This window comes from Fusarium falciforme, chromosome 9 (genome assembly GCF_026873545.1).
Source record: "Fusarium falciforme chromosome 9, complete sequence".
Taxonomy (NCBI): Eukaryota; Fungi; Ascomycota; class Sordariomycetes; order Hypocreales; family Nectriaceae; genus Fusarium; species Fusarium falciforme.
This window is the reverse complement of record NC_070552.1, coordinates 3,363,345-3,381,011: the sequence shown is the minus strand read 5'-3', so window position 1 is coordinate 3,381,011 and position 17,667 is coordinate 3,363,345. Positions and strand designations below refer to the sequence as shown.

The 17,667-nt window shown below is 48.7% G+C and overlaps 6 protein-coding genes and 1 pseudogene across 7 annotated transcripts, besides 1 other annotated feature; 4 read left to right on the top strand and 3 right to left on the bottom strand.

The window, feature by feature from the left end:
* Positions 1-81: 81 nt before the first annotated feature.
* Positions 82-1,795, bottom strand: NCS54_01195000 (General alpha-glucoside permease; the record flags this gene model as incomplete). Its single annotated transcript, XM_053157204.1, has 4 exons — positions 82-1,053; positions 1,109-1,451; positions 1,512-1,578; positions 1,642-1,795. The coding sequence occupies 4 exons, from the start codon at positions 1,793-1,795 to the stop codon at positions 82-84; spliced, it is 1,536 nt and encodes a 511-aa protein (XP_053013179.1).
* A 403-nt stretch (positions 1,796-2,198) lies between these two features.
* On the top strand, positions 2,199-4,797 carry NCS54_01194900 (Hypothetical protein; the record flags this gene model as incomplete). The annotated part of the gene is made up of 3 exons (XM_053157203.1): positions 2,199-2,529; positions 2,599-3,864; positions 3,920-4,797. The coding sequence occupies 3 exons, from the start codon at positions 2,199-2,201 to the stop codon at positions 4,795-4,797; spliced, it is 2,475 nt and encodes an 824-aa protein (XP_053013178.1).
* A 424-nt stretch (positions 4,798-5,221) lies between these two features.
* On the top strand, positions 5,222-7,809 carry NCS54_01194800 (Beta-glucosidase; the record flags this gene model as incomplete). The annotated part of the gene is made up of 3 exons (XM_053157202.1): positions 5,222-5,365; positions 5,423-5,877; positions 5,928-7,809. The coding sequence occupies 3 exons, from the start codon at positions 5,222-5,224 to the stop codon at positions 7,807-7,809; spliced, it is 2,481 nt and encodes an 826-aa protein (XP_053013177.1).
* Positions 7,810-8,218: 409 nt separating this feature from the next.
* On the bottom strand, positions 8,219-9,340 carry NCS54_01194700 (Quercetin 2,3-dioxygenase; the record flags this gene model as incomplete). The annotated part of the gene is made up of 2 exons (XM_053157201.1): positions 8,219-8,971; positions 9,038-9,340. 2 exons carry the CDS (start codon positions 9,338-9,340, stop codon positions 8,219-8,221), a joined length of 1,056 nt encoding a protein of 351 aa, XP_053013176.1.
* A 685-nt stretch (positions 9,341-10,025) lies between these two features.
* On the top strand, positions 10,026-10,890 carry NCS54_01194600 (Peptidase-S9 domain-containing protein; the record flags this gene model as incomplete). Its single annotated transcript, XM_053157200.1, has 2 exons — positions 10,026-10,277; positions 10,345-10,890. The coding sequence occupies 2 exons, from the start codon at positions 10,026-10,028 to the stop codon at positions 10,888-10,890; spliced, it is 798 nt and encodes a 265-aa protein (XP_053013175.1).
* Positions 10,891-11,206: 316 nt separating this feature from the next.
* Positions 11,207-12,804, bottom strand: NCS54_01194500 (FAD-binding-3 domain-containing protein; the record flags this gene model as incomplete). The annotated part of the gene is made up of 6 exons (XM_053157199.1): positions 11,207-11,404; positions 11,460-11,649; positions 11,712-11,760; positions 11,815-12,532; positions 12,596-12,733; positions 12,790-12,804. 6 exons carry the CDS (start codon positions 12,802-12,804, stop codon positions 11,207-11,209), a joined length of 1,308 nt encoding a protein of 435 aa, XP_053013174.1.
* A 692-nt stretch (positions 12,805-13,496) lies between these two features.
* On the top strand, positions 13,497-15,818 carry NCS54_01194400 (annotated as a pseudogene). Its single transcript has 8 exons — positions 13,497-13,561; positions 13,622-14,375; positions 14,427-14,460; positions 14,510-14,630; positions 14,695-14,715; positions 14,777-15,156; positions 15,213-15,387; positions 15,440-15,818.
* Positions 13,497-15,818: a sequence feature.
* Positions 15,819-17,667: the final 1,849 nt, after the last annotated feature.

The window sequence follows — 17,667 nt, the reverse complement described above, 5'->3', positions numbered from 1 at the left end:
TGATGACTTCCTTGATTACTATAGATACCTTGCAAGACAGTGTTACCGTACTATCAGAACTAATCCCATTCATCAACATCATCAGTCAGTCTTGTAAGACTCAAAATGACGAGCAGGGATTTTCTTCTCGAACATGATATCGAGCTCATGGAACGTCCTGTCCTTGGTACCTGGGACATCAAGGTAGACAGCCACGATCATCAAGACGGTCATGCCAAAGAAGACCCAGCCAATGTGACCACCCATATTGCCCTGATCCTTGTTGAACATGTAGGGCAAGACAGTCACCCAGACAGTACTGGTAATGGCCTGGAATCCGAAGGCAATTCCTTGAGACTTGGCCCTCAACCTAGAAGCAGACACTTCACCCGCCACAGCAAGACTCGAGCCAACAGCTGGTCCATAGGCAAGACAGGTAAACTGCATGACTATGCCAATGGCCAGGAGTGTTTTCTCAGATTGGGGGCAAGAGGCAGCAACACCCATGATAAAATAGATGATAGCGCAGATTGACATGCCAAAGAACATGAGGGGTCGATGTCGGAAAAGAGTCATCATGTAGATATTGATGACACATGACAAAATTGAAACACCGAGTCCGATCTGCATGAGCTTTATTATTAAGCCACTGCTGAGGCCGGTTTGGTTGAGGAAGTAGGGAGCATTGGATGACAAGCTGGAACCTACGATCTGCGGCATGTACATGCAGATCAAGATGATACGAGTTCGACGCCAGTTGATGCCTTTGAAACATTCTATGAAAGAAGCCCTCTCACAGCTGATGAGGCGCTCAGCCTCGATTGTTTCTTCGATGTACTTGAGGTGGGCATCAAGATTTTCGTCGGCCGCGGAGAGCTTGGTCAGGTGCTTCAAAGCGAGATCACGCTTGTTCTTCATGACGAGCCAGTAAGGCGATTCGGGGAGAAATGGGAGACCGAGTGCAAGAATGCCTGGGAAGACCCATGCAGCGGCAAATACAACTCGGAATGCCGATTCGTTCATGATACCGACTCGAGCGTAGGTCGTGGAAATTGCGATGAGGAAACCGACGTTCTGTGTTGATGTTAGCAAGATGACGGGGGGATTCTAAGTTCGGGGAATCACAAACCATCATGAGAATGTTGAGAGACAATGCAATGCCACGCAGAGGCAGAGGAGTGATCTCGGAGACATAAGTCTGGGTAGTTGATTGGAACGCACCCACGGCAAAACCTGAGATGATCTTGGCTCCCATAAATTGTGCTGGTGTTTCAGCCAGGTAGGCCAAAGCAATTCCACAAGAGACTATGATGACGCTGAGAAGGAATACGGCGCGTCGACCGAGTTTGTCTTGGACAAAACCAGCAGCGAGAGAGCCGAAGAGTTGCATGATGTTGTATGTGGCGTTCCACAGCGACTGCCAGTAGGCTGGGATGATGAGATTTCCGTCAACCTCGCTAGCGAACTTGATTCTATCATCATTATTACACACAAAACTTGTATGCAAGGGTGAATAAGGCTTGAGGTCTTACTGGAAAGCCGGCAAGGCCAAACAAACGGCAAGAGCAAGGTTTTCGTAACCAACCAGAGTGGCACCCACTGCTCCAAGTTGTTTCGTTAGAGTCTATATCTTCTCCAAATTTGTATGATGAGGAGACATACAATTGGCGTAAAGAGCCCAGAGGATAGCCTTTGGGTTCTTGCGAGCGCATTCCCAGGTGCTCACTTGGTGCTCCTGGATGTCGACAGCATCCTCAGAATGAGTCACCTCGGCTTTTTCGAGCCCTGTGTCATTGTACAAATCTTGATGGGTCATCTTTGAAGCAAAAGAGGAAAAAGAAGAAGAAGAAGAAAAGTGGTTATGTTGAATATGGTCCACTGCAAAGTTGGTGGATGTTGAGATGCGGAAACAAATGAATGCTGCAAGTGTCCCCTTTATCAACTTCGACAGGAGTAGTAAACAGCCCTTTTGTGCTTTTCGCTTTTTTTCGACTACTCTCTTGGTGGATAATGATACCCTACCCGAGAAGTCCAGACTCATCTTTTGCGGGGTCCCCGCAAAATGAGGAGAAGTCGGATATCCCGGTGCTGCTTGGATATCCCGACCGCGGTCGGTCATCGGGATAATATTGGGACGATCGACGCATTACAGACCGAGACTTTGCCAGATTATATGCTAACTTAGCTTCTCTTAAAAATGATCACTCAAGTGGTCAATCATGCGGTCGGGCAATCACAATGTCATCACAACTTTCGGCTGTAACTCCAATATGCAGAACTCGTCAATGCCACCCAGTAACCCCAAGATAGCCTGCCCAATGCGAGTCTTGCGAACTTTGGGGAAGGTCCAAGTTGGGGATGAGCTTTCCTTTCTAAGCTTGATCAATGCAGAACCTGTCACCAAAGCCGAGGTCGTTTTAGACTATGGCCGATGCGAAGGTGGCTTCCCAATCTTCGCCATCACTTCCGCATCAGCGCCCCAGGGTCAGCGCCAAGTCTCATTTCAAGTCACTTACAGCGAGACTATCGATGGTATTGAACACGAAAAAGGTATGTTTAATCTTGTCGTTCGCCTCACCTGACCCCCAAAAGATACCAGTGTTAACCCTGGTCCAATAGGCGATGGCCCGTTTTTCCTATTCTCCAATGCGATGGATAGCTACAGGGTCTGCCTGCATCATGCCAATACTGGTGCTGATGCTCAAATTGCCAAGTCTCGATTTACTCAAGCATCTCAAAGGTATCAAAAGATCACCTTAATGGAACCAGACACAGCCCTGGTGTTCTCCCAGATCGGCTTTCAGGCAGTACGCCCGGAAGCTACGATCAAGGCCAGGTTTCATTGCTCCGATGAGACGATTAACCGCATCTGGAGAGATGGTGTGCGTACGGTTGATATGTGCACCGTCGATCGCGAAGAGACTGTTCCAGCCTGGGACGTTCTTGATCAGGGAACTCGTGTCTTTGGTGGCCACTGGGCGCCTTGCAGGCAAGGAACGAGGTGGTCCAATAAGAAGGTGGCGTTCCAAACAAAAATCGAGAAGTCTGGCGCCAGCTGGGCAGTTCGAATGATAACAAATGGCCTTATCTTCTGTTTAGACGTACGAAGCAGGAAACTGACGGCCGTTGAGGGATTGTCAAACCAATCCTCCATTCTGCCTTCATTCGAGCGAGGATTATGGCAGTTGCCGGAAAGCCTAGACCTGTCTGGATGGTTGACCATTGAGACGCTTGCCGTTGAAGACCGTCTAACCGTCAAGATTCAAGGTCAAGAAGTGGCCAACGTTGCAGAGATTGAGGTCAAGGCGATGCTAGGCAACAATCTCGTCAATACCGGCTCAGTTGCGTTTGGCGGTCCACCTGGCTGGGTTGCACTGTACCGCGACCTATCAGTGAGAGACCATGACGGCCAAATTCTGTATGAGAATTCTTTATTGCAAAGAGACGCTGATCGTACATTGGCCGACTTTCAAGTGGGGACAAACAAGCTCCCATGCACCATAGACGGCGCAAAGCGAGACAGGGCTTGCTTTGGTGGCGATGTCTTTGTTACTGGTCGCTCCATTGCATACTCCACCGCTGATGCTGATGCTTGGAAAGGCACGATTCAATTGCTACTCAGTCACCAGAATAAGGATGGCTATCTGGGTAACCTCTGCCCGATACAGGCCCCAGAGCATACCGGCCAGGACGAGCCACCATACTACGGACAATACTCCTTGACATATGCCCTGCTACTGATCGTGTCAATCAAGGATTACTGGCTGAGTTCGGGTGATCAAGCTCTTGTCGAAAGATTATTTCACCAACTTGAACGTCAGATGAACTTCACGAGGAGATTCCTGAACCACGATGGGCTAGTTGAAGCTCCACCATATCTTTCAAGTAAGTTATCCCTGATCAGTCCTTTCTAGTTGCTCATTGTACTTATCAAGAGTAGTGACATGGTTCCCTATGGGCGGGCCTGTCTTCGGCGTTTCCGCAGGCTTGAACCTCGCCTACTTTGACGCACTCAACGCCATGGCATTCATGTCGAAAGATAAGGAAACAGAAGCCCAGTACCTGACTCAAGCCAAACGCTTGAAAGAGGCCTTGATTAGTGTTCTTTGGAATGGAGAACGAGGCACAATGCGTCCAGGCCTCTCTTTGCCCGCCGATGGAGTGTTCCAAGACGTGAATGCCTACGCAGTCACTCTGGGCATTTCTCCAGAGCATCTCCATACAGTGGAAGGCATATTTCCACCTAGTGAGTGTCTACCACCAGCATTCCGAGGCCTCGATAGGTGGGACAAGTTCGGGTTGACCAGTCCATATGCGTCTGGATTTGCTCTCGAAGCCCTGTTTGCTAAAAACGAGGGTATGCAGGCGAGGGATCTGCTGCTCAGCGTTTGGGGTGCAATGGCGGATCAAGACAGCCCTAATTACTCTGGGGCTCACTGGGAAGCTATGAAAACAAATGGTACACCTTTCAATCACGATGTGTCACTGGCTCACGGATGGTCTACGTGGCCAGTCTTTCTATTACCCAGGTATCTTGCGGGAGTTTATCCCCTTGAAGCAGGCTGGAAAAAGATTGGCGTAGAGCCTGTTTTTGCAGGCCTGGACACGGTGGAATACTCACTTGATACTCCTCAAGGGCATCTCAAAGTTGGACTGTACGTAGAGGAACAGAAGAGCGCTGGCACGATCAAGCTGCTGGCACCTAAGGGTAGTACGGTCGTGCTCAAGGCACCAAAGGGTTGGTCACTTGCGACGGGTGGTTTCATTGAAGGCGACGGAACAGAAGTATATCTTGAGCTGTTGAAGGAGAGTAAGTAATTTTGTCTTGGCCAATAAACTTCATTGAAGTAGCTATCAATGGATGCTTTCCAGGCCACTGCACCGCGACGATGAACTAACAATGCCACTAATCGTCTTAGCGAAATGACCATCTTTAAAGCTATGGATTTTCCCACAGTTGCGCAGGATTTCTTGTTTCGCTCTCTCGTGTGTCATGTGGCATGCTCGCGCTGATCCAGGGAATGGGAACTCACGCCCATGGTGACTATCGGAAAAGCCGAGACGCAAGGTGGGGGGTTTCATCTCCTCACTGACTTGGCTTGGAATTTCCGGGATTCTGCCCACATCGGCTTTTGACTGCGGCACAACAACCACCTATCAGGTGCGCCTAGCATATATATGCGCTTGTAGCAACTGCACTCCAGTCACTCAAGCCAGCAGCAAACTATATGCAAGTACAACAATGACACTATACTCGGAAGGCATGGATACACAGGAGATCCTGAAGAGTCTAACTCTGGAGGAGAAGGTCCGACTACTGTCCGGCACCCCTAGTGACTTTGTCTCGATTTCTGGCATTCCCGAAAAGAAGATTACACCCCTCAAGGTACGCGGCATACGCTTTCCGAGATAGTATGTTGACATCCGCTGACCATCTGACTAGACGGCCGATTCTATCAGTGGAATACGGCCTAGTGAGTTTGATGGTACTCTAACCACAGCTTGTTTCCCCAACACGGCTTGCATAGCTTCAACATGGAACACTGAGCTTCTGGAAAGAATGGGCCGAGAGCTAACTCGCCAGGCCAAGACCAAGCATGCACAGTTGATCCTCGGCCCTACAATCAATATGCATAGAGACCCTCGAGCTGGGCGTAACTTTGAATGTTTCAGCGAGGATCCACTCCTCTCTGGCTACATGGGTGCTGCCATCGTGAATGGCATTCAAAGTCAAGGATTTGGTGCCTGCGCAAAGCATTTTGTATGCAATGACTCAGAGACTCAGAGACGATACTATAATGTCGACGAGTCTCCTTATGGACGTACCTTGCGGGAGATTTACCTCGCTGCTTGGTCGTTTCTCTTGAAGAGATCAAACCCTGCAGGGGTGATGACAGCGTAAGTGATGCATAACTTGCCGAGTGTCTTGTTACTGATGAACTATCAAGGTACAACAAGGTCGATGGAAAGTTTTGCTGTGACAGCGAAGCCATCGTTGAGGACATTCTCCGAAAAGAATGGGGTTACAAGGGTATCGTCATGTCCGACTGGTTCGGCACTCGCTCTACCGTTGCTTCTATGAAAGCTGGTGTGGATGTTGAGATGCCTGTTCCGGTTTTCAGAGGCGAGAAGCTGGTCAAAGCTGTGAACAATGGTGAGATCAGGCAAGATCAGATTGATGCCAGTGTGTCAAGGCTCCTTGACTTGCGCCGCCGTACGCGAAATGCGCAAAGCGAGGGGCCAGAGAAATCGGAAATCTTTGTACAGACCAACGAAATTGCCCGACAGCTTGCTCAGGAAGGCATCATCCTGCTCAAGAACACGAAAGAAACCCTCCCCATACAGGGATCTAATGACTTGCGAGTTGCAGTCGTTGGAGAATACGCCAAAAACGCTGTCTTCACTGGCGGCGGAAGCGCATCCTGCAACCCTCAGTATCGCCAAGTTCCGCTTGACCTTCTACGAGAAACACTACCAAACCCGGATTGTGTCTCATACGCCGCCGGCGTTCGCCTTCGTCGCATTATTCCTGTTGCCCCCCCAGAGATCATCACAACAGATCAGGGTCAGAAGGGCGTCGAGATATTGTACTTCAACGCTGGCGGTGATAAGCCTTTTCTCACTGAAATATTAGAAGAAGCTACGATCAACCTGATGGCTCAACGCAAGCCAGGATTGGAACTCCCCGGCTCTCACATTGAGATGTCCACCAACCTTGTACCGAAAACCACTGGAACCCACACCCTTGCCCTTCGACACTCGGGATCTTTCTCTGTCCGAGTTGACGGTATAGAAGTGTTCAAAGGTGATGCGCCCGACATCACTACGGAACAATTCTTGTTCAATCTTCGCAAACTCGAGTCACGTGTTGAGCTCCCAATGGAAGCAGGAAAGTCTTATAACATTCGCATCAGTATGCAATCGAGACAGCCTGTAGTTGGAGAACCCACTCCATACGGTCTTACGCTCGCTTTTGAAGAGCAGTATTCTGAGGAGCAAGCCATATCTCAAGCAGTTGAAATCGCAAAGATGTCCGATATTACGATCATCTTTGCTGGTCGTAGCGAACAATACGAGTCTGAGGGGTTCGATCTGGAAGAGATCACTCTACCGGTCAACCAGGTAGCAATGATCAAGGCACTTGCAGCCGTTTCAAAGACAGCCGTTCTTCTACATTGCGGAACCCCAATCGACATCAGCAGTTTCGTCGACGATGTTGATGCTATTGTCAACATGCACTTTCCAGGCCAAGAAGGACCCCAGGCTATGGTGGATATCCTCACTGGAAAGGTCAACCCCAGCGGTCGGCTGACTACAACTTGGTTCAAAACGCTTCAGGACTGGCCTAGCTTTGGAAACTTCCCTGCAAGAGATAATAATGACGGTAATTTCGTCATAAAATACGCTGAAGGATTGGCTGTGGGATATCGAGCTCCAGTCTCGACTGCCCGGGTTCAGTTCCCCTTTGGTCATGGATTGTCTTACACCTCTTTCTCTTACGAGGGCCTACGTGTCAGCTTAGACGAATCGTCAAGCCCTACCGTCTTGAAGGTCAGCGTTCGAGTGACAAATACTGGTAGTGTTCCGGGCAAGGAAGTGGTACAGGTATACATCTCTCCGCCGGACAATGTTTCCGACTGGAGACCATCCCGGGAGCTGAAGGAGTTCACTAAGGTTAATCTTTCGGCTGGTGAAGCAAGGGAAGTTTCTATCGACTTGGACATCGACACGTTCTCGAGCCACTGGAGCGACAGTTTGCGTGCTTGGACTTTGGACAAAGGAGAATACACGGTAGAAGTAGGAAGCCAACGTGCGACATTTGTAATTTAGTTTAGGATAGACGTCGATAACCAGAAACTTAAGCAATTATCATTTGATGTTGTGCCTTTTTCAAATACGAAAGCCTAAATCGACATTGTGTGCGTCTAGCTGGTACTCAGGCTGGAGGGCTTCCTAAAATGATGCGTGGTCAGGTAGAGCTCCAAACTTAGATAAGTCGTTGAAATAGTTAACCAGAAAACCCCAACATGAAAGACAGCGATAGCGCCACGGATTATTAAACATGGTAGCAGAAGAAAATCCCGCCATAACTGACAATTTACATTCCAATATGCGAACAATTTGCATCTGAACGTATAACTTGCGGATCTCGACGATGGAAGCTTGATACAAGTGCTGAGTGCTGGATTTTTTAAAACAGATGCTATTCATATAATGTAGTACCGAAAATCACAATTTTTTACAACTCTGCAAACTCGACGTTGAGTTCTTTGCAAACCTCCAAAAGCTTGGACTCTTGCCACTCTGTAGCAGCTTCAGGTAACACAACCCCGGTAGCTGGCGATCCAGCGTTCTGTACCACTTCCTCAATTCCCCGTCCATTTGCAAAAGACCAGACTCTAACGTATCGACTGCCAAACTCTAGAGTGAAGGTTTCACCAGCAGCGATAACGACGGTCTGGCCCTCCCGGACTTCATTCCATGAACTGCTGTTTCCTGACTTGATCTTGACCTTGAGCAAGCCTTCTTGAACGATGAAACAGTGATCAATGGACGCGAATGTCAACCACCGACTTAGAGGTGATTTTCCGTACACACTCGATGACTCAATGCTGGAGATTGAGAACTTGCCGCTAGACTGCGATGAGAGGATAAAGGGCCGCGACATGACGCCACCGAGCAACCATCGTGGTCCCGTATTCGCGCGCAGGAAGTATGCTTCTCCAGGCCCAGCAAGCTGACTCTCAGAATCCAGCCAGTCTCCGACCTCTGGCGGCTGGTAGTCACGCTTGAAGTGAACGTCAAACCGGTCCTTAGCCGCCATCATCTTTTGTATCAACATAGACTTGATGTCGCGATCGTCATTCTCAGGAACGATGAGGCCGTTGTATATCTCTCCAACATATCTGAAGAAGTCAACCCAGTCTCCAGGGGCCACCAAGCCCACAGTCTCGGTATGAGGCCCAAGCAAGAGAGGGTTATGAATCACATTCTATCATGTCTTGTTAGTTAATTTGGGCTCTGGGCTTTGTGACAGAGGATGAAAGCGTGAACTCACGGGAGGAATGTAGGCAAAGTCACCAGGACCCATAATTCGGCACTTGTCACCAGACCATAACTTCAAGAAGCCCTTTGTGACAAGAAAGACATCGTGAGCTTCCTCGTGCCAATGAAATCCTGGAGCGTCGGCCAAGACTGCCCCACTGGTGAAAACAGCCATGCCGCCATTGGTTTGCTTGGATGAGGCTAAGATTCTGAATACGCCCTTGCTGCCGGGAATGCTGATGCGCTCTCCTTCGAGCTGATCAATCACGTAACTTGTCCTCTCATTGGGAGGAGATGAATGCAGAGGAACGCTCATGGTCGATTTGGAAATGGAAATTGACTAGGCAGACAGTGTTGAGGTTCAGAACAGAGGAATGAGTAAGCAGTTGGTAATTGGTAGTTGGGTGCGTTGAATGAAGAGACAAGCCTAGATTTCCGGTCTGGGTTCTCCGCCTCTTCTATCACTTTCAACTTTCTCATAGCAGCTCCGGAGTTTCCCCAAAACCCCGCATTCTCCCCGGGTTTCCTACCTCTTATCCCCCAGTCAGCGACAAACTCTGGGTCCGGCAAGATAGCTCGGCATTCTGCGTCGGAAATGCCGCAGCTCAAATGCCAATCCCCACTTCCCACTGCGGCATCTCCGGACCATTGACGCAAGGGAACGTACGTGCATCTGCTTGAAATGGTAGAGGCCACTGTACACGCGGCATCGAGCGACGCCGGAGTGCTACTCAAGACTTTACTAAGTATCTTTTTGATTGTTGCATGATCATTGACGATGGGCAATCCTACTTCCTTTCGGGCTGTCTACAAGCATGCTGAAGCACAAGAGATAGATGTTGACGTCTACCTACCATTTGAGCATGTTGTTTCTTCCTCGAAATGTCCGGTTGGTATGTCGATTCTTGTTATCATCATGGTAGTGCCTGAACCCGTGTAAGGCTGACAGCTTTTAAGTAATTAATATTCATGGCGGAGCTTTTATGCTAGGCTCCTCCAAGATGATCAACAGGGATCAGGTCTCGGATTGTCTCAGCAGAGGATGGATTGTCTTAGGCCCAAATCATCGACTTTGCCCTCAAGTTAATCTTTTGGAGGGTCCAATTCAAGACTGTCGAGACCTTTTGGCCTGGATCCACCAAGGAGGTCTTGCAACAGCTATCCGCGACCTGCCTAGTTCGAGCCTTGTGCCAGATCTTGACCATGTCTTTGCATTTGGCACATCGTCAGGCGGACACCTTTCACTTTGCCTGGTAGGTTACTCCACTTTGGCCCAAATATCGCTATGGATGAAAAGAATGATGACTTACTCGTCCACAGGGATTCGGAGTTCCTCGTCCCGTTGCTGGAGTGTACGACATGTATGGTCCTTGCAATTTTGACGATGCTTTCTGGACCACGAAGTTACCAAACATGACGCTACCTCCGGGACTGGCAGACTCCTTCATGAACAAAGTATTTGACGAGGACCCAGTACCAATCACTGGAGGTGTCTCCCTTGAGGGTCAGGCCACGGGACCACCTGACTTCAGTGACCCTCGTCAAGCATATGCGTTGACACAGCTGGCGAATGGCAGAGTATTGGATGTAATCTTTCCTTCCAAAGACTGGCGCAAGGTTGATCCCGCATTGAACATCGGCCCTTCCTTTCCTCCCACGTTCATTGTGCACGGTATGGAGGACACAAAGGTTCCGATTCATCTTAGCAGAAAACTTTTTAAAGATTTGAAAGAACAAAACATCAAGTGCGAGATGGTAGAGGTCCCTGGGGAAGAGCATACCTTTGCTGCTAAGATGGAAGTCGGTTCTGTTACCTGGCAGCTTCAACAGCAAGGCTTTGACTTTCTTGAGACTTTGATACATTAGTGGGACCTCGACTTGCTTCCTATACTAGACCAACTTAATTTCTGATGGCCTTGTTAAAATGCTCGTAGGATACTGATGTACCCTTGAAATAACTTGTGACTTAATGGTAAACATTCTGTGACTGCTTTGGCTACTTTTCACAAAAGGACAATTACTTCTTCGGAGAATTCTCCGCTACCAGCAAGTCATAGCTTCGTACTTGACTTTCACACTGACGATAAAGATTTGACAAACATCAAGCATGTAGCTGACTAAAATGGATTGTATGAACTTTCGAAATAATTACACTCAATATGCCTACATGATCATTCACACCTTAGTTGCTGAAAGGACTGTTCTTTACTGCGTCCTCCACAACCTCGAAGGCATCATATCCATAGAGCCACGGCTGCACCTGTGGGCAAGTCCACCTACTTGGGAATGGGCCTTGGAGTTCTTCAGCGCCCAACTGGGACAGGAAAGTCTTGTCTCGAGCCTCTTGAGCGGGTCCATCTGGCATATGAAAAGACTCTCGCTGTCGGAACGTTAGGAAACAAGAGATCAATGTTACACTTGGAACTATTACGTACCTGTTTAAATGTCTCTCTAACAATAGCCTCACCGCGAGACTTGCGTAGCTTTTCGTACATATTCAAGGCTTTTGGAAGTTGGTTCTTCGATTGTATATGTCCGAGAAGAAGTCCCAAAACCGCCCCGTCCTCAACGGCTGAGTTGGCGCCTTGGGCCAGGTAAGGAAGCATTGGATGACAGGCGTCGCCTCTGTAATAAGTTGGTCAATACTCGTTCTTGTTTGTGAGGTTTTAGGTGGCGGCGTGACCTACACGAAAACAAAGTTGGAGTTGTCGTTGATCCACGAATCGAGCTCTTCTCCTAGAATGTTCATTAGCTCACACAGCCAGTTATTAATAGAAGGTTCACACGCACTGTGCATCAACTTCCACTTATCGACCTTGTCCACTTTGCTCAGGAACCTCCCCAAAATTGGGTCCCAGTCATTGAACAACTGTCGCATCTCCTCCACTGAGCCAGCTTGTCGGCTGATGCCCGATGGTAGATCATCCGGTACAAGGAGCACGATGTTGTACATCTGTCCGCCACGCATGGAGTAACCCACAGCGTGAGCCCCAGGACCAATCCAGAAATGCACTGTTGGTCGTTGGACCCATTCCCGAAGCTCTGGGTCGTCGAGCTCATTCACGTCCAGCACCACTCGGTATGCCAGATCGCCAGTCGGTTTGGGCTTATCGTCAGTGGAAAGAAACTTGGAGCGGCATTTTGACCAGAGCCCATCTGCTGCAACGATAAGGTCACCACTGTATTTGAAACCGGCCTCGGTCTTGACCTCGGGAATATCAAAGTCAATATCGTCCACTTTATCTCCGAGCTTGAACTGAACGCCCAGTTCTTTTGCCTTGTCGTAGAAAGAAAGCTGAAGGTCGACGCGATGTAGATCAATAAAGGGAGCCCCGTACTTCTTCCGGATGTGCTTATGAAAGTCGGGTTCTATGGCAAGAGTGTTACCTGAGTATCTATGGACGACTAGCGAGGTTGGCTCAGCAGCAGACTGCCATAGTCGGTCAGGAAGGTCCCATTTCTGGAGAATACGTGTGCAGTTGGGAGTGCATTGTAGACCCGCTCCGACCTGTGTAGATCCTCACAGTCAGTATTCCGAGGTTTGGGCGTCAATGGCAATTTCATGGCTTACTTCTAAAAGTTCCTTGGCCGATTCCAAAACTGTAACCTGATGTCCCGAGAGAGAGATTGACACTGCTGCGGCGAGGCCTGCGAGACCCGCTCCGACGATAATGACTCGAAGTTGCGTATGCGATGGCTGATCTATCTTCTGGCACGTTAGTCAATGCTGCAAAATGTCAGTTAATGCAAATCTGGATGGCCAACCATTACGCCCGGCATTATGACTGCAAGTTGAGGATTAGCTGCTTGAAAGTTGATGAAAAGTAGTTATCAGATGCAGGTACTAATTCAGCTACCTGGGTCACCTGGCGCACCTCAATCGGTTTATAGGAAGCCTGTCCGAAGTTCATTGATGTAGGGTAGTCGAGGCAAGAATCGGAACAGCCGAGGTTACATGGATCAGACCAGGACCGTAGCCCGGCTTTTCCGCAGTCGACTACTCTAGCCTGATTCAGCTTAGGGACAGCCCATTACGACGAATGAGAAGCCTAAAAGAAGTTCAAGGTTCAGATTGCCCCATGATTTTTTACCCAGATTTGCCTCAAGCTTGCTCAAGATCTGGAGACCCCGCATCCAGACCTCGGCTTTTCAATACTCCGAAAGCGCAAAGTCTGTGGGGAACCGTCATGGTTTGCTTTGACGTGTATTCGAGGCTTTCCGACACCTCAAAGATCAGACCCTTACAATCTATAACCTCCCAAAGTCGTTCACATGGACGAGTCAACCGATTCCCGTGTTCCGCAGACCAACAAACCTTCGGGTCAGCGTCCACGGCGGCCTCGGGCTGCTCGTGCATGCGATCTGTGTCGGTCTAAGAAATACAAGTGTGATGAATCTTACCCCTGCTCGTATTGTCAAAGTCAGTTGCTAAGACTCCCTCACCAATCTAACATTTCAGTGACTGACCAGTTAAAGGCCGCAATGTCGAATGCGTCTATAAAGGTCAGGATATGTCGCGTATGCGCATGACATCAAGGTAGTTATCAACTCGCCATGTTGCTGTTGAGTCTTGGTGGCTCATTGAGAGTGTCTACAGCTACGTACGCCAATTGGAAGATCAGGTCAAAAGTTTGTCCAGCATCGTGGAAACCTATGAGAAAGCAACAGTCGATGGGCCTGGCAATAGCCCAGAAGGGGTAGCATCTAGCCTTTCTGCATCGCTTCCCAATCCTCAGCACAACACCAACGTGGAAGCTTTCCCTACCCCGAACAGCACCTCGTCATGGCATACAAGGGAGCAAGAAGTATCTGGCATGAACACACATACGAGGGACGTTGAGTTTTATGGGAGTTCGTCTTCTGTTGCCCTCTTGTCTCATGTTCAACGAGGCGCAGAAGAAGATCACCCCGACGACGACGCGGGTGCCCTTCTCTCTACTTTGCACAACCCAGCTTTTGATCCAAGTGGATCGCAAGACACCCAGAGAAGTCGGAGAAGTACCGAGGACTCTGACAACTCATTATGGTACCTGCAATGCCGTCCCTTTATTGACGCCTTCTTCTCTACCATTCACTATGTTCACCCCATCCTGGATAAAACCTCCTTCCTCCAGCGATGCGAATCCTTGTGGTCTAATGAGGAGGCTGGGAATGCGAGAATTACAAGCCTTGTAGCTTTATACTACAGTATTTTGTCGATAGGCGCTCTAGTCGGCACTCGGGATGACGAGCTCATCGATGGGATAACTAACCTATCTTGGAGCCGCAAGTTCTTTGATCGAGCCAAAAGCTGTTGCAACCGACTTGGAATGGTTACAGACCTCGAGATGGTTCAATGCTATTTCATTCTGGTACGTCACTCCACGCCTTTAAAAGCAATTGGGCCAGGCTGACGATTCTAGGCCAAAGTCTGCCAGAATGAGCTGCATCCACATTGTCAGTCAACTACGGTCACCTTCTGTGGGACTTCACTCACCTTTTCTAGTGTCATACATGTATGTTGGCCTTGCAATAAGAACAGCTCTAGCAATGGGCATCAATCGTGAGTCGGGGCCGAATAGCAAGAAACCTCCGTCCCTGCTGAGAGCTGAGTCGAGGACATGGTGGTATGTTAACCATATAGCCCAACCAATGTGTAATACTATCTAAATACTGACGCCTGAGCTACAGGGGTCTTTACTCGCTCGAGACGTATGTTCCATTGTTGGTATTCCCTTATTCTTTGAGTGACTTCTAACTCTTTACCCCTAAGTGAGATGTCTTTCGCGATGGGAAGACCAGACACATTGGGAGCCGACCTGTATCACAACCGACGATTTCCGCTTATCAAGACCACCCAAACTGAGGAGGGAATGAGTTCAGAGCTATCCGAGCATCCTTGCTGCGCCATAATAGAGCAAATGGTACACTTCTCGAGGATCACGAGGAGCATCAGCCTCAGCATTTATTTACCCGAAACGACAGTACCAATGATGGTGGCTTTGGCCGGTCAGATTGAGAGAGATTTGGAGGGCTGGGCTCAAAAGCTTCCCGAAGCTATTCGTCCGACAGGCTCATCATCTCATGTGCCTTCTCTAAGAGGCGTCAAAGATGTCCAGTGGGTGAAGAGACAAAGGCTTGTGCTGAACTTGAGTATGTCCCATCTGATACCACTTACATGTAAAAAGTCACTGACAAGATGATCTTAGGATACCATAATCTGAGGATTCTTCTCTTCGGGTCTTTTCTCCTGAGATCAACTGCGCAAGAACGAGCTTCGATCACTGAGACCAAGCATGGGATCCAGAAGTGCCTCGACTCGGCAAAGCAAACGATTGAACTCATCTATCAAACTTATCAACACAGTGACTTCTTCCGTACATGGTACATTTAGTCGACGACTATCACTTTAGAGTTTGTACTGACAAAATGACAGGTTCTACAACACCACATATACTGTATTTGCTGCGAGCATCATTCTCGTGTACGTAGCACAAGAAGCAGTCGAGACTGAGATCCAGCCGCTACTTCGCTTAGTCGACATGGCTGTCGAGATTCTCATGATCATGGATGAGTGTGTTGTCGCTCTACAAGCGGCAAAGCTATTACAACAAGCAAGAGAGAAGGCTACACAGAAGTCGTCGGCCAAAACCTTGACACCCACTAATCCAGGGGCGTCTTGGCCAGATGGCATGGTGTATCTTAACCATTACTGGGGGCCACTCAACCTGCTTGACGGGGATATGGACCAGAACCTCGCGTTGTCCTCGATAGACTTTGATGAGGCAAATTTGTTTATGCCAATACCTAACTAGTTTAAAGAGACTTGTAGTGCTAAGTCAAAGTAAGAATGCCAAAGCGATACCTCTTACTGCAACTAATACCTTTGATTATGAGACACTGATAGCGAGGCTACTCAGCAGATTTAGAGTGACTCTAATTACTACTAAGAGAGTGTTCTTTGTTTATTATGAGACTATGTCAAAGAAGAGAGCATCATATTGCCCAAATTAGCCACACGGAATAACTATATATCTAGAAAGATTAAAGATATTAACTTCCTAAATAATAACATAGCTATTTATAATAATAATAGCCCTGATAATAAACTACGCCATTATTATATAGTCTTACTAATATAATATAAAGGAGATAAAATTCTTAAATAAGATATAAAAGATAAGTATATAAGCTATCACAGGAGCCTTTAAGATAATTTTAATAGCACTAGTAGAGACAGAAGCCAGCATTACTTCAGTTGGCGAACATCATACGCAGGCAGGCACGCAGCTCTACGTCAGTATGTAAACAGTGCCGAAGACGCACGCGCTTGCGACACTTAGGGTGAGGGATACACGGAGGTATCTATCGCCGTTGACGAAACCAGCACTCGCCCACGATGGCGCAATAGAACGAATGGAGACGATCGAGCCATATGCGCTACCACCGTGGCATAGGCACATGGTGGTGGAGTACGACTCAGACAAGGAGGCAGCGGCGGATGTAGACACAGACGACGACGTGACCGAGACCAGCAGCATGAGATAAGTGCTCATCGTAACGAGCGCCTCTGCGGGAAACGGAATAGTAGGCATAGGCGGCGTCGTACGCAACGTCGGTAGTGGAGGAGCGGGTGACATATTGGCAAAATGCTCAGTCACTCTGAGCCCGAAGGACGAGCAAAACGCATATACAGCCGAGCTAGAAGCGATAGCAGTAGTCCTCAGGTGCATGTATGACGGTCTCCGACATCGAGAGGTGATCATTGCAACAAGAAACCGATCGGCGCTACAAGGGATTGCGAAACCTCGACAGCAGTCAGGGCAAGGCACCATCCGGGAGATCTATAAACATGCGAGACAACTGGAAAAGAGTGGCAACGCCATTAAAATGGGCTGGGCATTATCCACAAACGAGTCTTTCACACTAGGAGCAAACAGCAAAGGCGTAATCACGAAAAGCCATAGACAGCGGATACAGAGCAACGAAACCGCCGTACCAGACCCGATCGGCCCGACTGAGAGTACTACTAGCACAACGTCGGCAGCACATAGTGCTACCTGAGAGCATAGGCAGCTATTCGAAGCAGCTCGATTAGGCATTGCCCGGCAAACACACGCGCACACTATATGACGCCCTGAAGAGAGGCGAATCTGACATCCTAGTGCAAATACGAACGGGAATGGCACGGGTCAACACGTATCTGCATAGGATAGGCGCAGCAGAGACAAATACGTACGACTGCGGCCAGGAAGCAGAAAAGGTCGACCATTTCCTCTTCTGATGCACACGATGGGACTAGGAACGAGAGCACATGCGCAAATTCGACCAAGAAATGATGGGCAATCTATCGTTCTTCCTGGGAGGCAAGACAGCAGAGGCGGGCATAGGTGGAGTCCGAACTTAGGAGCGGTGCGAGCAGCGATCAAGTTTGCGATAAGCACAGGCCGTTTGGATGCTACACGGACATGAAAAACATACTAACAAACCAGACAAGATAATAAGAACTAACACAGCACAGCCTCTGGTGGACAGACCAGGCTTCAACTGCTGAAGATGGGATGCTGAACACTTGGAGAAGTTAACAGGTCTGTCGCAGGGACAAGCCGCAAGGGTCGGCAAGGATGAAGTTTTACGGGTCTTAGGACCATAAGTCGGGAAAAG